Consider the following 26692-nt stretch of genomic DNA (forward strand, 5'->3'; position numbering starts at 1 on the left):
ATGGATTGAATTATGATGGAGGTTTTTCTTTTTTGGGTCACCCTGCCTTGGTGGGAAATGGCTGATGTGTTAAAAAAAAATAACATCATTGCATATAGGATATGTCTTTGGTAATGGAGATTTTTCTTTCAAGTTGCTTCTGAAGAGGCGGCTTTAACATTTGTGAGCCGTAGTCCTCGTGCTGTATCTCCAGACCGCAGCCAGTCACCTACTGCATCCCGGCGTCCTTCTTCATGCAATTATTCTCACTCTGCTGGTCGACCAAGTAATGCATCTCGGCAGCCTACTAGCATGTGCGTTTTCTATTTTTATCCTGTTTCACTTGTTTGCAACTCGATAAAGCAAGACTTATTTTTTGATAAATCATTTAATATATCTGTATATGTGCATTTCTTATCTATTAAAATAAGCTTGTGGTTTTCAGGGTTGATATCCTTCATGGCCGTCCTGATCGCCACACTCCAACTGCTTGCCTCTCTCCTCGATACCAAACAACTCTTGATGTACTATTCAAATTATATTTTTGTTTTAGTATTATCTTGTGCGACTTTTCATGACATAAATCTTCTTGAAACTGGCAAAAGGAACTAAAGTAGTATTAATATATTTAGTACAGTAAACCCTTTAATAACAAGTGGGATACATTCCTGAGAATCAGTGTCCTGTGAAAATTATGCTTTCGTGAAATGAAGTATGGTACATCACATATGCCAAAATACTTTTTTTTCAGTGTTGTACTAGGTAAAAATTACTAGTTTGTCCTGCCTTACATTCTGTTGCCATTACTGTATACTTAAAGCATTTAAAGAGTGAGAGGGAGTGTGTTAATGTAGGCCTTCTGGCAGAGTTGGATGTAGCCAGGGTATCAGTTGAGAGACATTGTCTGTGTCGACGATGTAAAAATAAGCCACTTTTCCTTGCCAAATCGTACCAAATGTATAGGAACTTGCAACAGTATACTAAACTAACATACAGTAGACCCTCAACTAATGCTGGTGTTACATTCCAGAATAATGGCTCTATATTCAAATTAGCATTATTCAAAGTGAAGAATGCAGGGAAAATAGGGTTGTGTTCCTTGGAGCTCTAAGCCTAAAGGAAAAAACACATCTGGTTGCTGTTACTTGTTATGTGCAAATGTATGGTAAGAGTTAACATATATTACTGTTAATAAGACAACCTCAACCGTATGATGGAGGAAGAGGATAATTTCTCTCGGATAATCAGATTTTTGCATAGCCCCAGGCATAAAGATTGGGGAGGGGGTATTATTTTCAGGCCTCGCTTTTGGGAGTAAATTTTTTTTTTTTTTTACATCAGCAGTCAACACGTGCTGTATTAGTGAGGTATGTCTGTACTTACTTACTAATGATGCTATTGAATGAGTGCTAGTGAATGTTTCCTTTTTTGAGATGCCTTACCCTGGTGAGAAAAGGCTGTTGTAAAAAAAAAAAATTATTTTCAATTCTTCTGAATTTTCTGGTAGCCAGTGTGTTAATATTCTGGTAGCCAGTGTGTTAATAAAAATAAAAAAAAAATTCTGGTAGCATTTTCTAGAGGTGTCATATAAAGTATACACTATCTTCTAGTGGATGCGAGGGCAGACTTCTGGTGGAGAATCTCCATTTTCTCAAACCCCTACTTCGTACTCTGCGTCTCGAACTCCATCAAATACAGGCTCTCCATTACGTACTCCATGGGCTGGGTCTCCTCCACGCACTCCATACACTCCACACACTGCCACTGGTTCACAGCCTCTTAGTTACAAGAACAGCATTGACCTGGTGGATGGACATGTGTAAGTACGATTGATTGCTATTAGTTATTACAATTAAATAAAATTAGTTTAAAGTTTTTTTTTTTTTTCCAACAAGTCGGCCGTCTCCCACCGAGGCAGGGTGACCCAAAAAAGAAAGAAAATCCCCAAAAAGAAAATACTTTCATCATCGTTCAACACTTTCACCTCACTCACACATAATCACTGTTTTTGCAGAGGTGCTTAGAATACAACAGTTTAGAAGCATATACATATAAAGATACACAACATATCCCTCCAAACTGCCAATATCCCAAACCCCTCCTTTAAAGTGCAGGCACTGTACTTCCCATTTCCAGGACTCAAGTCCGACTATATGAAAATAACCGGTTTCCCTGAATCCCTTCACTAAATATTACCCTGCTCACACTCTATAGTTTAAAGTTTAATAGTTTAAAGTTAATGTATCTAATTTTAAAAGAATTGGTATATTGTTTTGACTGAAATGAAGTTAAGGGTATACAGGAGGGCCCTGTTTGTATAGATCTTAGGTTCCTGACCCCCGTGTGATAAGTGAAAATTGCTGGCAGATGGAAAAGTGTTTTTAATTATCAAATGTCTAAAATGCCTGATAATGTGTTTACACTATCATACATTAGGTAATTAATACATACAGCTAAGCATAAAAAACAAGATAAGGTAAAATAGAGTACATACAATACTTACCTTAAAATATAGCACTGGCCACCCTTCCCTTACACAACTGTTGTGTGGAAAAGTGATAAAAAACACCAAACACAATGAACATTGGCTTACTTGAAAGCCAGTGAAAATGTGGAACACTAAAAAGAAGGGTCCTCTTCTTTAGGTATATCAGTTTTTTTTCTTATTCCTGTTACATTCATATTGCATCTCCCTCCTCCTTCCTCCTCCCTCTTCCTCCTCCCTCTTCCTCCTCCCTCCTCCTCCTTCCTCCTCCCTCTTCCTCCTCCCCCCTCCTCTCTCCTCCTTCCTCCTCCTTCCTCCCTCCTCCTTCCTCCTCCTTCCTCCTCCTTCCTCCTCCTTCCTCCTCCTTCCTCCTCCTTCCTCCTCCTTCCTCCTCCTCCTCCTTCCTCCTCCTCCCACCTCCTCCGTCCTCCTCCTTCCTCCCTCCTTCCTCTCTCCTCCTCCTCCTCCTTCCTCCTCCTTCCTCCTCCTTCCTCCTCCTTCCTCCTCCTTCCTCCTCCTTCCTCCTCCTCCTTCCTCTTCCTCTTCCTCCTTCCTCCTCCTCCTCCTTCCTCCTCCTCTCTCCTCCTCCCCTTTCATTGCTGCAACATTTATAGACTATGCCTTGCAATCCTACAAAAGTTTTGGCATCATTGTATGTACTCTTGTACATTTTCCTGTTCATATCCTTTGGTAATTTTTCTGTATGCAGATGCCTCAACACTTAACTTTTTTCCGTCATCTGCTCTCAGGGTCATTTTATCTTTCATAGACTAATACATTCACTCCCAATTATTTAAATACATATGCTCTCCCTATATTTTTCTTTCTGTCTGACATGCAGTCTTTGCTTAGACTTGCTCTCACTCATCTCCTTGCTCTTTTCTATGTTTCATTCTTTTGCACTTCCTCCCAAACTACTCCTCCAACATTTTCATTTTCTTTTCCAAATCTCTCAAAATTCATTGTATAGTTAGTTAAAGGCAGTTGTCACTTTGACAGATTCATTATCTGTTAAGCCTGTGTCTTTTTTCCATCACACTAGTGTTTGCTTTTACAGCCCTGTTTGTAAATACAAACCACCATAGTGGCAATACACATCCCTGTCTAAGGTCCAATTTTACGGGGAAAGTAATTGTAGGTTATCTTACATTTATCTTATCTATACATTTGCAACACATGCAGCATCACTTCCTATTGAGCCTAGTCTGTGGTTTCCAACTCCATTCATGCAACAAGTACCTCTTTGCTCTTATCTAGGTTTTGTTTGCTTTTGTGTTTTATTGTAAACACTTTATCCACACATTCCCTTTCCTTCTTAAATCCACCTGTTTCTCCTTAATTCTACTTTAACTATTTCAAAATAATTATGCTATACACTTTACAATCCTATAGGTTGATGAATAAGACACTTGTGCAACACTTCAGTATCTGTATTGTGGAAATATTTCACCAATCAGACCATGTACACAGAAAGAGGGGCTTATATACTGCAGACAGGTGAGGTAAAGCAGTTGCAGGCAGTATCACCATGGAAAAATCCACAGGTAGAAATAGGTCATGCCTGTAGGTTAGACAAGCATAGAATTCCCTGTATCAGCATTGCAAGATGTTGCTGTGTCTGACAGGAATTGTAGATAAATGGTTCAGAGAACTGACAAGTTGATGAATGAGACACTGTGTTGCATAAGTGTCTCATTTATCAGGTTGTCAGTTCTCTGAACCATTTACCTACAAATCCTGTAAGTGTTTAGATAGTGGCAGCTTGCCAACAGTTTGTAAAAGAGAGAGAAATGCAGGGCTCCTCTATATTTGTTGTTTTCACCAATCCTATAATTCATATTCATTCATTTATCCTTGTGCAAAGTAACTATGTATGCTCATTATTCTGTATTGACTTCAAGTAAAGTTATATTTTTGTTAACAGAAGTCTCCAGGGGTCAATAGCCCCTACTCCAGCCACATCTCCTGAACGTCGCTCTCCTCCCAAAGAGCCGCAGGAAGATGGTGAAGCTGATGTAATTGATCAGCAGCCTTTGGTGGAGGAAGATGGTATGGTGGAGAAGGTAGAAAAGTTGTCAGTGTCTGCCACTCCTCAGTCACCAGGTAGGTTTACACATACCACATAAGTTGGCACTGTTTTAGTTTGATAAGTTATGCTTCTACTGTTGCACTTTCTTGTGTAATTTATTCAAAATTGTTTAAGCAGTGGTGCAACATGTTGGTAGAGGTATGTTTGTATTTATGTACTTACCAGATGATATAGTGGGTAATTTTGCTTTCTTCCTCGTATCTCTGCTTGTATTCCTGTTTCTATTCATGCTACTGTTCTCCTGCCGCTGCTGCTGCTGTTATTATTGCTGCTGTTACTGCTCTTCCTCAAATTGCTCATCTCCTGCTGAGACGACTCTTTCTCTTACCATGGGTCTTTTCTTTCTGTTGCTACTATTGCTGTTCCTCCCACCTTTTTCTTCTCTGAAATCCTCCTACTTTTCCATTGTGTAATTCTCTTCCATTCTCCATAATCCTGTTCTTCCCTCTGCCACTGTCACTCTAGGACTATGAGACATTAAGGAACTAGAATATCAACTTTACCAGGTGTGAGTGATCATTGTCTGATGACAGAGTGCCTGGTGGACATGTAGTGACAGTAAAGTACCTGAAAAACTTGGACAAAATTAAAAGGGTATTTATATCTTAGCACAAACCCTTCTTGAAAATGGAAGACACCTAACCTCAAGTGACACTGAAGTACATATTGATGAATATAGAAGAGGTATAGAAAAACTGAACCAGCATGCTGCTGTTACTGCTCTTCCTCAAATTGCTCATCTCCTGCTGAGACGACTCTTTCTCTTACCATAACATTTCTCTGATCCTTGAAAAGTTCTCGAAAAGAAGGCTACTGGTCGTCCTGCCTGAGAGAAGACTGCAGCAATGGCAATGTCAGATGCATCCGTTTCCACTTCGAATGGTAGGGACTCATCAATGGCTTGAACTACTGAGTTTTCAATGTCCTATTTGAGAGTATGGAAAGCGGCTTCTGCTTCCTTTGTCACAGGAAATGTGGTAGCACTCAATGGGCGGACTTTACTTGATAAGGAGAGTAATAGTTCTAAATAAAATGTCCTTATGGATACTCAACAATGGGCAGATACCCTAAGCAACACTACTTCAGAGATGAGAGAGAACACACCTAGAAATTTATTGAATGTACGTACAATAGTAACAGTATTCAAGATTGGGGAGAGGAAAAAAAAAATTCCTCAACCACAAATCAGCTTACCTGACATACACACACTATAAAATACTGGAGAAGATCCTAAATAATTGAATGATAGAATTAAAAGTATAAGCTTTACCATGAACCAACAGTATTAAGTTTAGAGAAGGGAAAATCATGCCTCACCAGGCTACTGGATTTCTGATAGCACAGATGGTAAGGAGAGCAGACTGCATTTTCCTTGACTGTCAGAAGACCCTTGATAAAGTGCTTGACTGTTGTTTCACTGAGTACTGTATAGTAAGTGCTGTACAATACTTTGTGCAACACCTGTGAGTGTGAAAACTAGTTCACACTACATTTGTGCAAAATGAAATGAAGATGTAGGTTTAGGTTCCAGTTACTTAAATACAAATGCTTCCTCCATATTATCCTTCCTATGTGACATGCAATCTTTCTTTGTTTAGACTTACTGTCACTCATCTTGCTCTTTTCTATGTTTCATTCTTTTGCACTACCTCCCAAACTACTGCACCTCCCATTTTATTAAGGCTAATAATAACTTACGTTGATGTTGGCCTCCTGGACCTAAGTGAATAGCTGTGCTTCTTGTGAGATGAAATCTTTTCAGTAAAAGATGTTTGTCTTTTGGGTGGTAATGGTAATATATTTTGTAATGTGTTTGGTCTGCATTATCCTGCATAACTGTATACAACTGATTGTGGCATTTTCAGTTGTTTTAGATCCTGTTTCAGCATCAGACTTCTTTTCATGGTAGGTTTGACTTTAGTGAACCCACTTATAAGCTGGTCATAATCAAGCAGAGTAGTGTTTCATTTTCAGTGTGAGCTATTTTTGGTTCTCGTAATCTCCATATTTGATCTTTGGACTCATTGGCAGTTTTCTTATTTGCATGGTTCACTCACAGACGAGTAAGACGTATGCAAATTTTGTCAAAACAGTTCCCCTCTACAGCAGGCTTCTTCAGGCAAATACAGGTGATTGACACTGGAGACATTAGAAGTAGTGGAGAGGTAATTTTGAGGATATAAGTCCCTTAGCCTTAATAGGTAGTCAGTTCCTTAGGCTGAAGCAGACACACGAGACTAGAGACTTGCACTGGAACTAGAAACGAGATGTAGCAACTGGAGATAACATCACAGGTGAGCAGAAGTAGTAGTGGAAGTAGGTCATACTGAACAGTTGTTAGCAACAGAGTTGGAGAAAACATTGCCTGTACCAAGATACCATTGTGTTGCTGTCAGATAAGTACCATTTAATTGGTATACAATACTGACAGTTGATGGGTAACAGACAGATATTTTTAATGTCAAAATGTTTTTCTTGCACTGCAGGCTTCTTCAGTCAAATACAGGTAGTTATAATGCTGGAGACAGTGTTTGTGCCACTACATTGGTACCTTTTTCCATAAAAAAAATTCTTAATTTCAGACTCCTCAACACACTACCCATCTTTTATCTCTCTTGTCTATTCTATAGTTCATCTTATTTTCATAGACCCTTCTGCCAACAAGTCCATCCCCAAATATCTAAATACACTTTCTTTCTCCATAGTCCCTCTCGCCTGTCTGATATTTAAATCTTTCATTTCTAAGAGTTAGTGCTACTTTCATCATCTTGTTTCTATGTTCCCTATAAATTTCCTTTGTTTACATACCTCCAGTCGTTCTTTATAATTTTTCTCTGGAATCCATTTTAATATATGTGTCTGAACCTTTTCTCCTTTGCATGTCTTTTATGTAAATGGGGATGTTATACTACAGCTGCATATGCCAGTTTAGTTTAGAATATTAATTTTTTAACATGCATATATTTTGATAGCATTAATGCAGTTTTTGGTGGTAACTTGTACAGTAGTTTGTAAACACCACAGATCTTTCTCTCTGTTCAGTATCTGTCATATTATCACATGTAATCTTTGAGATGCATTTTCAGTTTCACCCATTTCCAGTACTTTGCTACTACCATCCTTCATTATTGATCTCTGCTCAACTTGTATATATCTTCGTTCAGGCTTTTACAGTTATTTTGATCTTCTGATGTTCACAAGATTTTTGTTTCATCCTTTACATATTTATATTAAAATTGTCATGTGCTAATTTTCTTCTGTCAAGGCAGGGTGAGCCAAGTCATTTTTTTTTTTTTCAACAAGTCGGCCGTCTCCCACCAAGGCAGGGTGACCCAAAAAAGAAAGAAAATCCCCAAAAAGAAAATACTTTCATCATCATTCAACACTTTCACCACACTCACACATTATCACTGTTTTTGCAGAGGTGCTCAGGATACAACACTTTAGAAGCATATACATATAAAGATACACAACATTCCCCTCCAAACTGCCAATATCTCAAACCCCTCCTTTAAAGTGCAGGCATTGTACTTCCCATTTCCAGGACTCAAGTCCGACTATATGAAAATAACCGGTTTCCCTGAATCCCTTCACTAAATATTACCCTGCTCACACTCCAACAGATCGTCAGGTCCCAAGTACCATTCGTCTCCATTCACTCCTATCTAACACGCTCACGCACGCTTGCTGGAAGTCCAAGCCCCTCGCCCACAAAACCTCCTTTACCCCCCTCTCTCCAACCCTTTCGAGGACGACCCCTACCCCGCCTACTTTCCCCTATAGATTTATATGCTTTCCATGTCATTCTACTTCGATCCATTCTCTCTAAATGACCAAACCACCTCAACAACCCCTCTTCTGCCCTCTGACTAATACTTTTATTAACTCCACACCTTTTCCTAATTTCCACACTCTGAATTTTCTGCATAATATTTACACCATACATTGCCCTTAAACAGGACATCTCCACTGCCTCCAACCGTCTCCTTGCTGCTGCATTTACCACCCAAGCTTCACACCCATATAAGAGTGTTGGTACTACTGTACTTTCATACATTCCCTTCTTTGCCTCCATAGATAACGTGTTTTGACTCCACATATACCTCAACGCACCACTCATCTTTTTACCCTCATCAATTCTATGATTAACCTCATCCTTCATAAATCCATCCGCCGACACATCAACTCCCAAGTATCTGAAAACATTCACTTCTTTCATACACCTCCTCCCCAATTTGATATCCAATTTTTCTTTATCTAAATCATTTGATACCCTCATCACCTTACTCTTTTCTATGTTCACTTTCAACTTCCTACCTTTACACACATTCCCAAAACTCATCCACTAACCTTTGCCATTTTTCTTTAGAATCTCCCATAAGCACAGTATCATCAGTAAAAAGTAACTGTGTCAATTCCCATTTTGAATTTGATTCCCCAAAATTTAATCCCACCCCTCTCCTGAGCACCCTAGCATTTACTTACCTTACAACTCCATCTATAAATATATTAAACAACCATGGTGACATTACACATCCTTGTCTTAAGACCTACTTTTACCGGGAAGTAGTCTCCCTCTCTTCTACACACCCTAACCTGAGCCTCACTATCCTCATAAAAACTCTTTACAGCATTTAATAACTTACCACCTATTCCATATACTTGCAACATCTGCCACATTGCTTCTCTATCCACTCTATCATATGCCTTTTCTAAATCTATAAATGCAATAAAAACTTCCCTACCTTTATCTAAATACTGTTCACATATATGCTTCAATGTAAACACTTGATCTACACATCCCCTACCCACTCTGAAACCTTCTTGCTCATCTGCAATCCTACATTCTGTCTTACCTCTAATTCTTTCAATTATAACCCTACCGTACACTTTTCGTGGTATACTCAGTAAATTTATTCCTCTATAATTTTTACAATCTCTCTTGTCCCCTTTCCCTTTATTTAAAGGGACTATACATGCTCTCTGCCAATCCCTAGGTACCTTCCCCTCTTTCATACATTTATTAAACAAAAGTACCAACCACTCCAACACTATATCCCCCCCTGCTTTTAACATTTCTGTCATGATCCCATCAGTTCCAGCTGCTTTACCCCCTTTCATTCTACGTAATGCCTCACGTACCTCCCCCACACTTACATTCTGCTCTTCTTCCCTCCTAAAAGATGGTATACCTCCCTGACCAGTGCATGAAATTACCGCCTCTCTTTCTTCCTTAACATTTAAAAGTTCCTCAAAATATTCTCGCCATCTACCTAATACCTCCATCTCCCCATCTACTAACTCCCCTACTCTGTTTTTAACTGACAAATCCATACTTTCCCTAGGTTTTCTTAACTTGTTTAACTCACTCAAAAATTTTTTCTTATTTTCATTAAAATTTCTTGACAGTGCCTCTCCCACTCTATCATCTGCTCTCCTTTTGCACTCTCTCACCACTCTCTTCACCTTTCTTTTACTCTCCATATACTCTGCTCTTCTTATAACACTTTTGCTTTGTAAAAACCTCTCATAAGCTACCTTTTTCTCTTTTATCACACCCTTTACTTCATCATTCCACCAATCACTCTTCTTTCCTCCTGCCCCCACCCTCCTATAACCACAAACTTCTGCCCCACATTCTAATACTGCATTTTTAAAACTATTCCAACCCTCTTCAACCCCCCCCACTGCTCATCTTTGCTCTAACCCACCTTTCTGCCAATAGTCGCATATATCTCACCCGAACTTCCTCCTCCCTTAGTTTATACACTTTCACCTTCCTCTTACTTGTTGTTGCCACATCTTCCTCTTACTTGTTGTTGCCACCTTCCTCTTACTTGTTGTTGCCACCTTCCTCTTTTCCCATCTACCTCTTACTCTAACTGTAGCTACAACTAAATAATGATCTGATATATCAGTTGCCCCTCTATAAACATGTACATCCTGGAGCCTACCCATCAACCTTTTATCCACCAATATATAATCTAATAAACTACTTTCATTACGTGCTACATCATACCTTATATATTTATTTATCCTCTTCTTCATAAAATATGTATTTCTTATTACCAAATCTCTTTCTACACATAGCTCAATTAACCCTTTGACCCTCAATTAACCCTCCGAAACTCGTTCTCAGGGTCGGTCAAATTTCAAAAAAAAAAAAAAAAAATTTTTCTTATGAAAAAATTTTTTTTTTCTAAATATTATAGGCTAAACAAAAAATTTTTACCGTCAATACTTACCGAGATATGGAGGCGTGATGTTTGCCAAAATTGAACAACATTTGGTAACATCGCCAACTGCCGTCACCCGGTATTTTTCTATTTACTTTTTTATGTACTATTTTCAATTATTTTTCAATTTTTCTTTTTCTGAGTAACTTTTATGGCCTCTGAGGCCAACATGATCAGTATTTTGTAAGTTATTTCTTTTTCAATACTACACAATAAGGGCGTAAACACTGTTGTCATTATTTTGTTTATAGAAAATATTTACACAAACGATATGAAATGTTGTTTATTACTATTTTTCTATATTTTATATACACATATACAGTCACAGGGAATGTTTCTAGAAGTTCTGCAGCCTGTGGAACTCTTTGAAACATGGTGTCATGCACAGTGGTGTTTTACACTCCTCACATAAAACGAGTGCCTCTGCGTTGTTGTGGGCGTTTTTTTGTATGTGCACAGACGTAACACCTCTTCTGAGCCTTTTTCTTGAAAGCAGTAGCAGGCAGTTTTACCAGGAAGTGATCACCATGCTTCAGACGAGCAGGTAGTTGTTGATAATTTGGTGGGCGGTCAATTGCAGGTGCTGTTCCTTGGTACTTGAATACTATTTGTCTGATGACAGACAAACAGAATTCGCTGTACTGTGGTTTGTTTCTGGTCCTCATCTTATACATATTATAAGCATTGAGCATGGAAATGTCCAGAAGATGGGAAAACAGTTTGATGTACCACTTATAACTCTTGCGAACACAATCAGCAAACCCAATCTGCATGTCACATTTGTCCACTGAATGCATGTTGAAGGTGTAATCAATCACAGCTGCAGGTTTTAGAATGGGTTCATTGCTCTCTCTATGCTGCCTGCCACTGTCTGCGATTTCATTAGGGTGAACTGATGACAACAGTGTGACATCTCATTTGTCATGCCACCGAAATGCCATGATGTCATTGGCAGCAAACGCCTGCACCTCACCTCTACGAGTGCCAGCGTCAAACCTGGGCATGTGTTTCCGATTTGCACGCACTGTGCCCCACACATCTGTCATGTTCACTCGCAAAAAATCACTGAGTGAGGGGCTTGTGTACCAGTTATCTGTATATAATATATGCCCCTTACCAAGGTATGGTTCTATCATTGTTCTAACCACATCACCTGAGGTGCCCAATAATTTCCTGGTATTTTGCAATGTATAACTTCCAGTGTACACAGTAATATCCAATACCAGACCACTGTAACAATCACAAAGCACAAACAACTTTATACCAAAGCGTTTCCTCTTGCTTGGTATGTACTGCTTGAAAGAGAGTCTTCCTTTGAACAGAATCAAAGACTCGTCAATTACAAGCTTCCTGAAGGGATAAAAATGCGTACTGAGTTTCTCTTTCAGATACACAAACACATTCCTAATCTTATATAACCTGTCAGTTCTGTCAGGCCTGGTTTTGTCTGAGAAGTGAAGCATACGTAACATTAGCACAAATCGATTCACTGGCATTGTATCACTGAAACCTGGGGTTGCAATCAGGCGGTCTGTTGACCAGTATGATTTCACTTTGTGCCTATACACATGTGACATAAGCATTATTGTGGCAAAGAAAAGATACATCTCAGCCACAGTTACCTCCTTCCACTGGTGTAGACGTGATTTTGGTGAAAGTAATGTGTTTGCCATGGTGTACTCGTAGTATGTGTTGCTTTCCATGACAATACTTTCCATCAGTGGTTCGTCAAAGAATAACTCGAAACATTCCAGTTCAGTGGCATTGTTCCCAAGTGTACAAGATGGCCGTATTCCACTTTGGCTGTCATCAAACTGGTGGGCATTTGGAACAAAATTGACAGCTTCCTGCCAATCCCAGGTGCGGTCTGCTGGTGGGTACTGGACAATGACAGGTGGATGTGGAGGTTGTGGTTGTGGGTGGGTGGGGCATGGTGGCCTTTGTTGTAGATCAGCTGAGGCAGCGGCGTGGGTGGCAGCATGGCCCACTGCTGGTGCCTCACCGCCGGCACCACTACCACCACGCACATTTTCCATCCCAATTGCAACAGTATCATCATCATTTTCACTCTCTGTTCCTGTTGTACAGCCATGGGATGTACTCCGAGATGCACTCCTTCCCCTTGGAATAGCATATGGCACACTACCAGAGCGCATATATCGTCGTATATACTGACGCTTCACTGGGGAATATTGCACTTCACTATCACTACTGGAACTAGTTTGAAGAGCTTGTAGTTCATATTCTCTATCACTATCATCACCCATGCTCTCATCTGAGTCTGGGATTTGGGAAAATAGAAGTTTCCTCTTGGATTCTGGTACAACTGAACGTGAACAAGACTGCCCAGCACCAGAGGTGGAAGGCTGAGGGTTGTCTGGGTTTTCCTCACTATTACCGATATTATGGTCATTAGTTTCGGTCAGGACCTCGCCAAAACCTTGAAACTCATCTTCACTGGCACTTCCATCTGTATTAGAACTGTCACTGGGGAACAAAAGTGTCCCAATTCGCCGAGGAATGAGGAGCTTCTTACCGCGAGGCATGGTGGATATTGTTTACTAAGATGGCGTTCCCACAATGCACCACTGGGTCCCAGATTTTTTTTTCTACCGTGCACACCGACCACACAGACCCATTCTCTCACATGTAGGCCTACCAGCCTTTTCCCACGAGATTTGACGGCGCTAGAATTTGTGCGCACTAGTACGTCAAAAACCCCTGCGCGTAAGATGTACTAGTACGTCCGAAACCCTCAAAGGGTTAAAGGCTCCCTATTTACATTTACCCCTGGCACCCCAAATTTACCTACTACTCCCTCCATAACATTTTTACCCACTTTAGCATTGAAATCACCAACCACCACGCATTCACTCAACATTTCCCAAAATCTCTCTCTCTCCTCTACACTTCTCTCTTCTCCAGGTGCATACACGCTTACTATAACCCACTTTTCACATCCAATCTTTATTTTACTCCACATAATCCTTGAATTAATACATTTATAGTCCCTCTTTTCCTGCCATAGCTTATCCTTCAACATTATTGCTACTCCTTCTTAGCTCTAACTCTATTTGAAACCCCTGACCTAATCCCATTTATTCCTCTCCATTGAAACTCTCCCACCCCCTTCAGCTTTGTTTCACTTAAAGCCAGGACATCCAGCTTCTTCTCATTCATAACATCCACAATCATCTCTTTCTTATCATCTGCACAATATCCACGCACATTCAGACTTCCCACTTTGACAATTTTCTTATTCTTATTCTTATTCTTATTTTTTTTTAATGCTTTGGCTATTTCCCACCGAAGCAGGGTAACCCAAAAAGAAAAACTTTCATCATCATTCAATACTTTCATCATCACTCTCACATAATCACTGTCTTTGCAGAGGCGCTCAGTTACGACAGTTTAAATGTCCCTCCAAACTCCTAATATCCTAAACCCCTCCTTTAAAGTGCAGGCATCGTACTTCCCATTTCTAGGACTCAAGTCCGGCTAACTGGTTTCCCTGAATCCCTTCACAAAATATTACCCTGCTCACACTCCAACAGCTCGTCAGGTCCCAAAAACTATTCGTCTCCATTCACTCCTGTCTAGCACACTTGTGCACACTTGCTGGAAGTCCAAGCCCCTTGCCCACAAAACCTTTACCCCCTCCCTCCAACCTTTTCAGGGATGACCCCCTACCTTGCCTTTCTTCTCCAATAGATTATACACTCTCCAAGTCATTCTACTTTGCTTCATTCTCTAAATGACCAAACCACCTCAACAACCCCTCTTCAGCCCTCTGACTAATACTTTTAGTAACTCCACACCTCCTAATTTCCACACTCCGAATTCTCTGCATAATATTTACACCACACATTGCCTTTTGAACATCTCCACTGCCTCCAGCCACCTCCTCATTGCAGTATTTGCAGTCCATGCTTCACACCCATATATGAGTGTTGGTACCACTATACTCTGGATAATGTTCTTTGTCTCCACAGATACCTCATCGCACCACTCGCCTTTTTTCCTTCATCAGTTCTGTGGTTTACCTCATCCTTCATAAACCCATCTGCTGACAAGTCAATTCCCAAATATCTGAAAACATTCACTTCTTCCATATTCCCTCCCTTCAATGTGGTATCCAGTTTTTCTTTATCTAAATCATTTGATACCCTTATCACTTTAATCTTATCTATATTCACTTTCAACTTTCTTCCTTTACACATCCTCCCAAACTCATCCACTAACCTTTGCAACTTTTCTTTAGAATCATCAGCAAAAAGCAACTGCATCAATTCCCATTTTGTATTTATTTCCCCATAATTTAATCCCACTCCTCTCCCGAACACCCTAGCATTTACTTCTTTTACAACCCCATCTATAAATATATTAAACAACCATGGTGACATTACACATCCCTGTCTAAGACCTACTTTTACCAGGAAGTAATCTCCCTCTCTCTTATGCATCCTAACCTGAGCCTCACTTTCCTCGTAAAAATTCTTTACAGCATTTAGTAACTTACTACCTTTTCCATTCACTTGCAACATCTGCCACATTGCTTCCCTATCCACTCTGTCATATGCCTTTTCTAAATTCATAAATGCAATGAAAACTTCCGTACCTTTATCTAAATACTGTTCACATATATACTTCAATGTCAACACCTGATCTACACATCCCCTACCCACTCTAAAGCCTTCTTGCTCATCTGCAGTCCTGCTCTGTCTTACCTCTAATTCTTTCAATAATAACCCTACCATACACTTTACCTGGTATACTCAGTAAACTACTTCTCTCAACACACCGGCCATATCCCACTGAGGCAGGGTGGCTCAAAAGGAAAAACGAAAGTTTCTCCTTTTACATTTAGTAATGTATACAGGAGAAGGGGTTACTAGCCCCTTGCTCCCGGCATTTTAGTCGCCTCTTACGACACGCATGGCTTACGGAGGAAGAATTCTGTTCCACTTCCCCATGGAGAACTCAGTAAACTTATTCCCCTATAATTTTTACAATCTCTCGTCCCCCTTCCCTTTATATAAAAGAATTATACACGCTTTCTGCTTATTGATCCTCTTATTTAGGTTCCTTTGTCTCTTCCACAAGATCTTGTTAAAACCTTCACATGAAACATTTACTCCTTTGTTGTTGGTGCTATTAAAAACTACCTGTACAGGCACTGTTGCCTAGAACCTGTTATGTCTTAGCAATATAGTTCTGCAAAACACTGGAAGCTTTGGCATACCAAAAGTTCTGGTCAAGTTAATTGTACAGGAAATGGCTGTTGGGTAACCTGATGCTTCATACTACACCAGATTTCACCACCTCTGACCTTCCTTCAACTGTATATTCTCTGATTTTATGTACTATGTATTGCTTGAAAAAGTTGCAAGAGATTAAAACATCTCCCAAATTAAAACCTACTCCATGGATTCCATGTGTCTTTAACATTTATCAGTGCTAGTTATCTTGTGTGATATACATTGAAGTCATTTCATATTTAAAGTCTCATTATTTGACTGGTTTGTTCATAGTGCCATAAACTTGATATCTGTTTCTTTTGCTGAATATATGGGATTAATTACAGTCTTGTAGAATTAAATGATTCTTCAGGCAAGTTTCAATGTATGATGGGCTTGTATGTGTAGCATAGTATTTTTAGGGACCTGATTAGGGATATTGTGTATTGCCTGAAAAAATCTAGGTTAAGGTTCTGATTTTTATTTGTGATGCCTGCTGGTTGTCAATGCCCAGGCACAGGTTCCATGTGTGAGGTAAGTAAAGATCCATGTGTAATATACAGGGGGGTTAGTGGAACAGGTTTTCATACTTTGTCGTAGCAGATCTTAGATTACAGTAAAATATACCTAATGTTTCATATATTTTCTTACATGTACAGTATGTTGGATGAGGATATTAGCTAAATTCATTGTCTACCTGTATGCCTAGGATTTTGCATTACTTGCCTTATATTTGATAGTTTTTAATTCTGATCCTAAGGTTTTATTCTTAGTGTGTAGTGTAGCACAGTAGTTGTCTACATTCAATGACAGTTTGGTTGTGAACATCAAACTATGGATTTTTTTTAGCTCGCATATTAGGTTGCTCAGTTCAGTAGGATCGGAATTTTAGAAGCAGCAGCGTGTATCATGAGCAAGAATATTGGTTTGAGGTATTGAGTGGCAATTTTATTCATACTTGCCTAAATCTTATTGCAGTTAAGCTCAGTCCTTGGTGACAGTGTGATGCTGATTAACATTTCTTATAGTTTACATTGGCTGTTGTGGCTGATGACACTGGTAGATGTGTAGTGGAATAACACTCATTTGTGAAGTTGGACATTTACTACAAAGAGAGAAATTATTTCCATGTCTTAAATTTTTTATGACAGGCAAGAAAAACTAAACCTTTTTACTATTTTGTAAATACTGTGGTCTTCTCAACATGTAACTGAAAGACCAAGAAAATTTGACGTAACCCACCTTACATAAGGTGGAAAGTGGCATTGAAGGTAAGATAAACATTCTTAATTAAGTATATTAAAAATATGTAACCCAGCATATTCATTTCATAAGCTTTAACTTATAAATATTGAACTAAAATTACAATGCCATTTCTTCTGACTGTCTTGTCCATCTTCACAATCCAGTCAAGTCACCTGACATCTGTGGATTGGTCTCACTATGTAAGTTTACCAGACTTTTGCTGGGATGTCATCTTTTGGCTCAGTCACCCAATGCTATTTTCTGTGTGCTTTATGCTCTCTGCCACTCGTTATCTCCAGCTAAACCTTTGATGAAGTTTGTACGCTTGGAAATTATTTCTAATTGCCATGTACATTTGCTTGCAAGTGTATGGTCAAATTTAGAGTTATGGGTAATTTACAGAATTTGTTTTTGTGTGTTGACAAACTATAGGAATAATTTCCAAGTTTGCACTCACATTATTAAATAATAATAAAAGGAGTTTGTTCATTGACAGTGTGAATTGTAAAATAAAATTACCTTGTAACTGTCATGTACTGTACCATATGTTCTGCCATATAAGATTCACTCTTTTGACAGCCCTTTTTTTTACCTGGAAAAAAAAGTCACTAAAATGACCTCATCTTACATACTAAAGATCTATAGACAGACATCCACCAAAGGCATCAGTAGCCTGAAGTATACAAGGCCATCTGCCCTCTAAAGAGTCAGCAGCAGTATTATCAGAGCACTTATCTACTAGTATCCATTATGCTACTTGTCACTATGCATGCACATATCTATTAACAAACCTTCACTGTCTTCTGAAAAAGAAAATTAAATGTAGAGTGATAAGAAAGAATTATGGCAGCCATTTGCAGACAGGGCTTGATGTAATCTCACTAGCACCATCTGTTGGAAGACAGCACACACACATATCAGTGCTAAGTAGGACATCTTGTTAGCGAGAGTGAAGGCCATAACTCAGACATCTGACTGATGTCTCCATGCCTCTACTTTTAACACATTCACTGTCAAAGCTCCCTAAATTAAAAGTTCTGAATGTTAGCATCTTTTAAAAAAAAAAAAAAAAAATTCTGAAATTTTATGGAAAACTTTTAAAATTACACAGGCACAAAGTTAGTGTTCTGGGTACCATTTATGCCTCAGCGATTTCACCCACTTTGAGTCCTATTTTATGGCAATTTCATTGCTCAGTTTGACCAAATCTGAGCTATTTCACTAGTATGACTTCTGTTTTATCAATTGAGCATAAGAAACTGCTCATTTAGCTATCAGAACTATCCTGTAAAGTGCATAGAAGTTAATTTGGCCAGTTTTACACAAAATTTAAAAAACTACAATTTTAAAAACAGTCCAAAATAAACACTGTAAACTTTAAATGCATTAAAGTAACATTTCCTCTATTCATTAATCATGCCTTCAGGCCTCTTCTATATTACACTTACACTCCATTTTGAATTCATCACATAAAAAATCAAAGATTTACTCTATTTCTCCAATAATAAAATATAATGAGGAATTATTGGTCATGGTTTATGATGTCCTAATAATTTAATCACACCTAGTAAAAACCTATAAAACAGACTGGGAAGGATGTATGAGGAAGGGGAACAGTCCTCAGGAAAGTTGGCAAAAAAATATTTCTGCTGTTTAGAGTCTACTTTCAAGCTACTTCCAGTCCTGAAACCAACAAAAATCATCTCTATATTGTCTTCCATTCTATCAAATGATACCAAGAAATATCCAGTAAAACCATAAAAACCATCCTAGATAACACTTCAAAGTCACTGTTGTAAACCAAACACTAGGTTAGAAGTTTGCTTTTTCTATCATGCCCCCATGGGGGCAGGATTTTTTTTTTATACTGTGCGCACACTTCGGACATTCATTCTCTCATGTCGAGCCAAAATTTAGCACTCGCAGCTTATCTGAGGAAGCTGAACTCGAAACATAGATCTAGGTAAGCAACTCTTCTGCCAGAAATGTAAATGTGTGAAAGACAGTGAAACGGTTAATTACGACATCTGATTAATCACTGTTGTTTTGACAAGCATGCTACAAGACAAACCTGAAGTAATAAATTACTGATAAATAAAGTAGCATGGATACAGTAACTGAACAATAGTTTAATTATTTTCATTTAAAATTTGTTCCATTTATGGAGAATTATTTTATGTTCAATGTTGCAGTATACATTAATTTTAGTTTGTTTATACAGTATGTTTTTTACCATCAGTTTACCACTAGTGACCCATGAAAGGAAACCAGTTTACCATCTCTCGCTTAGTATTAGCTCATATATAATATGCTGATGTATTTTTTAACAGTTTTCTTAATTAAAATCAGGGAACATCTTGAACACCTGTGTCTTTTATGGCAAAAAATATGGTATGCATAATGTTTAGATGATAATACTTATTTTAGATTTTCATATTTTTTGTTACAAAAATTAAAGTTTTAATGATTAACATATTTATTCATTTGGTTGAGTCTTATTAACCTCAGGTCATATAGTACTTCCATTTCGTATTCTCAGCAAATTTATTTGTACAACTCCTTTTATTCATTATGCGCAGTTTCCGTGTAATATATGCTTGGCTTCATATTTTCCATGGGAGGAAGTATGCTTGCATGCTCTTGTAGGTTACTGAAAGCTATTTGAAACTTTTTCCAATGAGACAAACATATTTTTATGTCTTGATATTGGTTATTCTTGAACTTGTCTAAGTGGTGATCTGAGGTCAACGTAGAGGAAAGTTTTTAAATTAAAAATAAATAATATAAAACAGTTTCTTTAGTGGCTACTCAAAAACATGGTTACACCAGTTGCCTATATGGCTTAAAAAAATTTGTTATTTAGTAAATAAATCACTTATATATCTAGGTCACCTAATAATTCTGCAAAAAATTAGCATTGGTGTAATGATATTTTTATCAAGACTATATAAAACTATTCTTTTGAAGATATCTAGGTTTTTAAAAGATGCTGATGTCATGTAATTAAAATGGTTTACAAAGATATGAGCTGTAGTGTAACAAATATCTGGGGGGGACATTAAGAAGTTTATTTCTTAGATGTGCAGTCAAATAGAATTTTTAATAACTTGTATTACACTTCCATGCTCCAAGTAATGAATGTAAACAGAAAGTTGTCATGCTAGATACACAAACATATACATTGTTCGTCTATTTATGAATGTGTGTGTATATATGACTTAGTACTAACCTTTGAACCAGCAAGGCTAGACCTTGAATTCACCCTGAGTGATTCTGACATGGGGGATATTACATATTATGGGAATATGCATTGTGTGAAAGGCCCTTCGATGCTAGTGACCATATGGTCCCGAGTTCAGTACCTTGTGGGAGTAACAGTGGAGAGAGAAGCAGCGTGGAAAGGATGTGAGGAACCAAACTTCAAAAAAAGGGGACCACACAGGCATGAGGCAGTATCTGAATGAAGTGCAGTGGAAAAAGAGAACTAGAAGGGAAGACGATGAATGAGATGGAGTATGCAGCCAGAAAGTGCAGGGAGGCAGAGGGAAAATTTGTACCTAGGAGCAAAAGAAACAATGGGAAGAACAGAGTGAGCCCATGGGTTACCTAGAGGTGCAGAGAGGCCAAATCTAACTGTGCTAGAACATAGAAAAAATATAGAAGGCAAAGAGCTTGGGATAACAAAGAATTGAGCTGAAGAGCCAGAAATGAATATGCATGGGTAAGAAGAGAGGCTCAATGACAATTTGAGAATGACATAGCATCAAAAGCCAGCTCTGACCCAAAGAAGTTATGTAGCCACATCAGGAGGAAGACAACAGTAAAGGACAAAGTAATCAGGCTGGGAAAAGGAAGAGAGTTCACAAGGAATGACCAGGAAGTCTGTGAGGAGCTCAGAAAGAAATGTAGAGAGTTTCTGTCAGAGGAGAGGAGACATAAAGAATACTAGCAAACAGAAGCAGTGTAGTACACTAGCAAGTGTTAGGCACAATACAACTGGGAAAGAGATGAAGAATCTGTGTGAGCTAGATATTTCAAAGGCAGTGGGCCCTGATGATATCTCTGTGTGGGTCCTGAGAAATTGAGCAAAGGTATTCTGTGTGCCGCTAGCATCACTTTTCAACATGTCGATCAACACGGAGGTATGTATAGAAGACTACAAATGTAGTCCCAATTTTTAAGAAAGGAGACAGATAGCATTAACCCTTTGACTGTCGCAACCCCCAATCCTGAGGTTTCTCCTGGTGTCGCAAAATTTAAAAAAAAAAAAATTATTTTTTCTTATGAAATTATAGAGAATCTTTTCCCGATTGTAATGACACCAAAAAAACGAAATTTGATGGAAAGCTGACGGAATTATGCTCTTGCGGAGTTAGCGACCTCGGCGATATTTACAAATCGGCGATTTCGCCCACTTTGAGCCCTATTTTCGGCTAATTCCATTGTTCCAGTCGACCAAATGCATAGCTATTTCTTTAGAGCTCCATTTTTTCTATCGATTGAGTACAAGAAACTGCCCATTTACCGATTTCAACTACCCAATAATGAGGTCAGAAATTTGCAATTTGGCCAATTTCATGAAAATTAAAAAATATGACAATTTCAAAATAAGGTCCAGAATGAACAATGCAGACATTCCTGACTCTAAAATAACATTTTCTTTGTTCATCAGTCACGTCTCCAGGCCCCTCTGATATTACTCTTGCTTTCTATTTTGAATTTTTATTCATACAAAAAATATTAGACTTACTATTATGCAGACTACTGCAATACTGTAATAATTGTATAAATAACATCAACCCATTCATGACTGCATATTAGAATGGCTAGTTGGACATTTATTGGACAATGACATCATTTGTTTACTTTTGAACATTGGCAAAAATCAAACATTTTCCCTAATTTGAGCTCCATTTTCAGGTTCTTTTTATAGTAAAATCAATCAAAATCACCTCTACTCCTATAATATGTTTTCCATTCTATCAAATGAGACCAAGAAAATGAGAATACAACCATAAATACTATACGAAAATAGACCACAAAGTCGGCATTTTAATTAAAAAAAATGGTCGGAGTTTTTTTTTTCTCAATATGCACTGCATGCTCCATGATTTTTTTTATGTGGTGCACACTGACCACACACACCCATTCTCTCACATGTGGGCCTACCAGCTTTCTCCTGCTTGATTTGAAGCTGCTAGAATTTGAGTATATATACTTCAAACACGGTACCTCGTAAGACATATATACGGCCGCGACAGTCAAAGGGTTAAGCTACAGACTAGTATTAGTGATGTGCAGAGTATATAAGATTTTGGAGAAGATTGTAAGAAGAGTGGTGGAGCACCTAGAAAAAGTGATTTCATGCATGACCACTAGCACTGCTTTAGAGATGGTAAACCTTGTCTCACAGCTCTACTGGAGTCTTGTGACACAGTAACAAGAAAGGTGGGAGAAAGATAGAGAGAGGGATGGGTAGAGTGCATCTTCTGGACTGTAGGAAAGCTTTTGACACAATGCCAAACAAGAGGCTGCTACAAAAGCTAGAGGAGCAGGCAAGAATAGCAGGGAAAGCACTACAATGGATTAAGGCACACCTAACAGGAAGGAAACTAAGTGATTGTCTGTGAAGAGGCACATGTAACAAGTGGAATTCCACAAGGATCAGTACTAGGAATAATACTGTTTCTTGTATACATAAATGACATGAGAGAAGGGATAATCAGAAGTATCCCTGTCTGCAAATAATGCGAAACTAATAAGGAGAATGCAAACAGATTATGATCAGGAAAAGCCACATATGGATCTGGACAGGCTGCACGTCTGGTCTGACAAGTGGCTAATGGAATTTAACCCAGCAAATGTCAAGTTATAAAGTTGGAGGAAGGGCAAAGAAGACTGCAAACAAAGCATAGTCTCAGGGTGGAAAGGCTGCGATCCTCAATGAAGGAGAAGGACCTCGGAGTTAGTATTGTAACAAGGGTATCTCCTAAAGCACCCATCAACTAAATAACTACTGCAACAAGCGTGTGTCTGGCAAATCTAAGAATAGCTTTTCGATATCTAAGTAAGGAGTCATTCACAACACTACACAATGTACATTAAATCCTGGCAGGTCAGGTACTGACTTTAGGTGCCTGTCCAGTGTCTTCTTAAGACAGCCAGGGGTCTATTGGTAATCCCCCTTATGTATGCTGGAGGCAGTTGATGGTCTTGGGCCCCTAACACTTATTGTGTTGTCTCAGTGTACTCAAGGCACCCCTGCTTTTCATTGGGAGAATGTTGCATCTCGTGTAGTCTTTTGCTTTCGTAGGGAGTGATTTTCATGTGCAAGTTTGGTACTAATCCCTCTAGGATTTTCCAAGTATATATTATCATGTATCTTTCTCGCCTGCATTTGAGGGAATACAAATCAAGGGACTTCAACCATTCCCAGTAATTTAGGTCCTTTATTGTACTTGTGTGTGCCGTGAAAGTTCTTTGTATGCTCTTCAGGTCAGCAATTTCACCTGCTTTGAAAGGGGCACTTAGTGTACGACAGTATTCCAGCTTAGAGAGGACAAGCAATTTGAAGATAGTCATCATGGGCTTGGTGTCCCTAGTTTTGAGGGTTCTCATTATCTATCCTATAATTTTTCCAGCAGATGCAGTAGATACATTGTTGTGGTCTTTGAAGGTGTGATCCTCTGACATTATCACTCCCAGGTCCTTCACATTACTTTTTTGCTCTATTGTATGGTTAGAATTTGTTGTATACCCTGATACTGTTTTAATTTCCTCAAGTTTTCTATATCTGATTAGTTGAAATTTCTATTCATTGAACTTCATATTGTTTTGAGTGGCCCATTTGAAGATTTGGTTGATGTCCACTTGTAGTCTTTTGGTGTCTTCGATGGAGGACATTGTCCTCGTGTGGTAGGATCCTGGTGACTCCTGGCAACTAAATACACAACAGGTATGAATAACAAATAAAGGCACAATACCGTGACTGGAACAATACACAAATAACCCGCACATAGAAGAGAGGAGCTTACGACGACGTTTCTGTCTGACTTGGACCATTTACAAGTTGGATTGAAACGTCATCGTAAGCTCCTCTCTTCTATGTGCGGGTTATTTGTGTACACAACAGGTATCCACTAGGCCTATTTCAGGAGAATATGTACACTTATTTACCACCACATTTATTTTGGTATCTTATCTATACACTGTGCACCACTGTGATACACACTGAATCACTATTTATGACACTTTATTTTCAGGGAGGCTTTCTTTTCTCTCGCAGAAATTATACTAAGTTAATTTTTTTTCCACATCTCACTTTAGGCTCATAGTTGACCTCATGTAAGAATGGCACAACCACATGTTATATGCACACTTCTTTCCTTGTTTCTGGCTCTGTACTATTTTGTCTTGATTAGTTCCAAGCATTTAAGAGATATACTTTACAAGATCACCGACACAATTCTAGGCTTCTGACACGGGGGAAAAAACTACGATAATCCATGAAAAATGGAGGAGCACACGGAGGAACTTTCCAATTCCACATGCTTTGATTATCCAACATTTTTGTTGAAGGGTCTCATGCACATAACTCGATTATTTGTGTTTCTTGTGGTTTCTGTTTCAGTTTGGCTATGTGTTTATACATAACCCCTTAATTGAAAACCACCCATAGAATTTCTTTCAAAGTGTGATACAGTAATTAGATTTCCCATTCTGAAATCACTGCTGTGTGGACATTATTGCTTGTGAAAATTTATATTAATGAAGATGAAGCCTTGAGAGATGGCTTCTGACAAGCAAGATGTCCATTCTGATTACCTTTATATTTTGATTGTTGGAATTTTTACTTTTCCTGTTTGTCACTACTAGAATTACGTGCCATTTCTGCAGTTCACTGTGCATTTCGTGTTACTTTATAATAAAATCATCTGCATTTCGTGTTACTTTATAATAAAATCATTGCATTTCGTGTTACTTTATAATAAAATCATCTGCATTTCGTGTTACTTTATAATAAAATCATCATTATTAGCCAAGTTTCACTACCGACTGGCTCTTATGTAGACCCCATGTTCTGCTAGTATATCCTGTCATTCCTCACATCACACTGTCAGCAGACCACCTCTTTCTCTCCCTCTTGTAACTCTCTCAGAATTCGTACTACTTGCTGGACTTTAAAAACTTTCTCTTGTATAAAGGAAATAAAAATTTGAATTAGTGGGGTATAAGTGTATACTGAATGATAACTTGGCTGTCTCATACCAAACAGACTGAGGATTGAGCCTCCACCACTCCTTGGGCTGAACCACCCACATAGGTATAGTGCTTCATATAGTAAAACAATAAAATGAATTGCATATATTAACATCTGCTATGTTAGTCTGTTAGCCAATCACATTTCACAACTCTGAAACTCTCATTCTATATCGATAAATTTTTGGAAAAAAAAAAAAAATTTTCTTCTTATGAAATGATAGAGAATCTTTTCCCGATGGTAATGACACCAACAGTATGAAATTTGGTAGAAAACTCATGGAATTACGGTCCCGCGAAGTTAGCGGTCTCAGCGACATATACACATCAGCGATTTCGCCGACTTTGAGCCCTGTTTTTGGCCAATTCTGTTGTTCCAGTTGACCAAACTCATAGCTATTTCTTTAGAACTCCATTTTTTCTATCAGTTGAGTACAAGAAACCGCCCATTTACCGATTTGAACTACCCAATAAAGTGATCAGAAATTGGCAATTTGGCCAATTTCACACAAAAAAGATGCCAATTTCAAAATAGGGTCCAGAATAAACAACGTAGACATTCTTGGCACTAAAATAACATATCCTCTGTTCATTAGTCACGTCTCTAGGCCCCTCTTATATTACTATTGCTTTCTATTTTGACTTTTTATTCATACAAAAAATACAAAATTTACCGTTATGTGGACTACTGCATTATTGTAAAAATGGTATAAATAATATCAGTGCACTGGTGAAAGAATATTAGACTCCCCAGTTGAAGTGTATTGGATGTGTGGTGTGATTTGCTTACTCCTGAACATTGGTAAAAATCGAACATTTCCGTTACTTTGAGCTGAATTTCAAGGTCGTTTTCATCGTGAAACTAATCAAAATCATCTCTATTTCTGTAATATGTTTTTCATTTTATCACCTAAGACCATGAAAACAAGAATACAACGATAAATACTATATGAAAATACACCTCAAAGTCGGCGTTTTAATCCAAAAAAATGTCAGTTTTTTTTTCTCATTACGCACTGCCTGCTGCAGGATTTTTTTTTATGTGGTGCACCCTGACCACACAGACCCATTCTCTCACATGTGGACCTACCAGCTTTCTCCTGCCTGATTTGTAGCCGCTAGAATTTACGCGTATAAATACATCAGAAACAGTGGTGCGTAA

The 26692-nt window shown here is 38.4% G+C and overlaps 1 protein-coding gene across 3 annotated transcripts in view; it reads left to right on the plus strand.

The window, feature by feature from the left end:
* Positions 1-26692, plus strand: part of LOC128694140 (alpha-tubulin N-acetyltransferase) — a 70600-nt gene that overhangs the window by 25968 nt on the left and 17940 nt on the right. For 2 of the 3 annotated variants that reach the window (XM_070093653.1, XM_070093655.1), the window contains 5 exons: positions 134-293; positions 425-503; positions 1590-1798; positions 4389-4567; positions 17436-17471. In XM_070093653.1, coding sequence (XP_069949754.1) covers positions 134-293; positions 425-503; positions 1590-1798; positions 4389-4567; positions 17436-17471 — 663 coding nt within the window. The remainder of the gene's footprint in view (positions 1-133; positions 294-424; positions 504-1589; positions 1799-4388; positions 4568-17435; positions 17472-26692) is intronic. The other variant, XM_070093654.1, reaches the window with a different exon arrangement.

The sequence above is a fragment of the Cherax quadricarinatus genome, chromosome 43 (genome assembly GCF_038502225.1).
Source record: "Cherax quadricarinatus isolate ZL_2023a chromosome 43, ASM3850222v1, whole genome shotgun sequence".
Classification (NCBI taxonomy): domain Eukaryota; kingdom Metazoa; phylum Arthropoda; class Malacostraca; order Decapoda; family Parastacidae; genus Cherax; species Cherax quadricarinatus.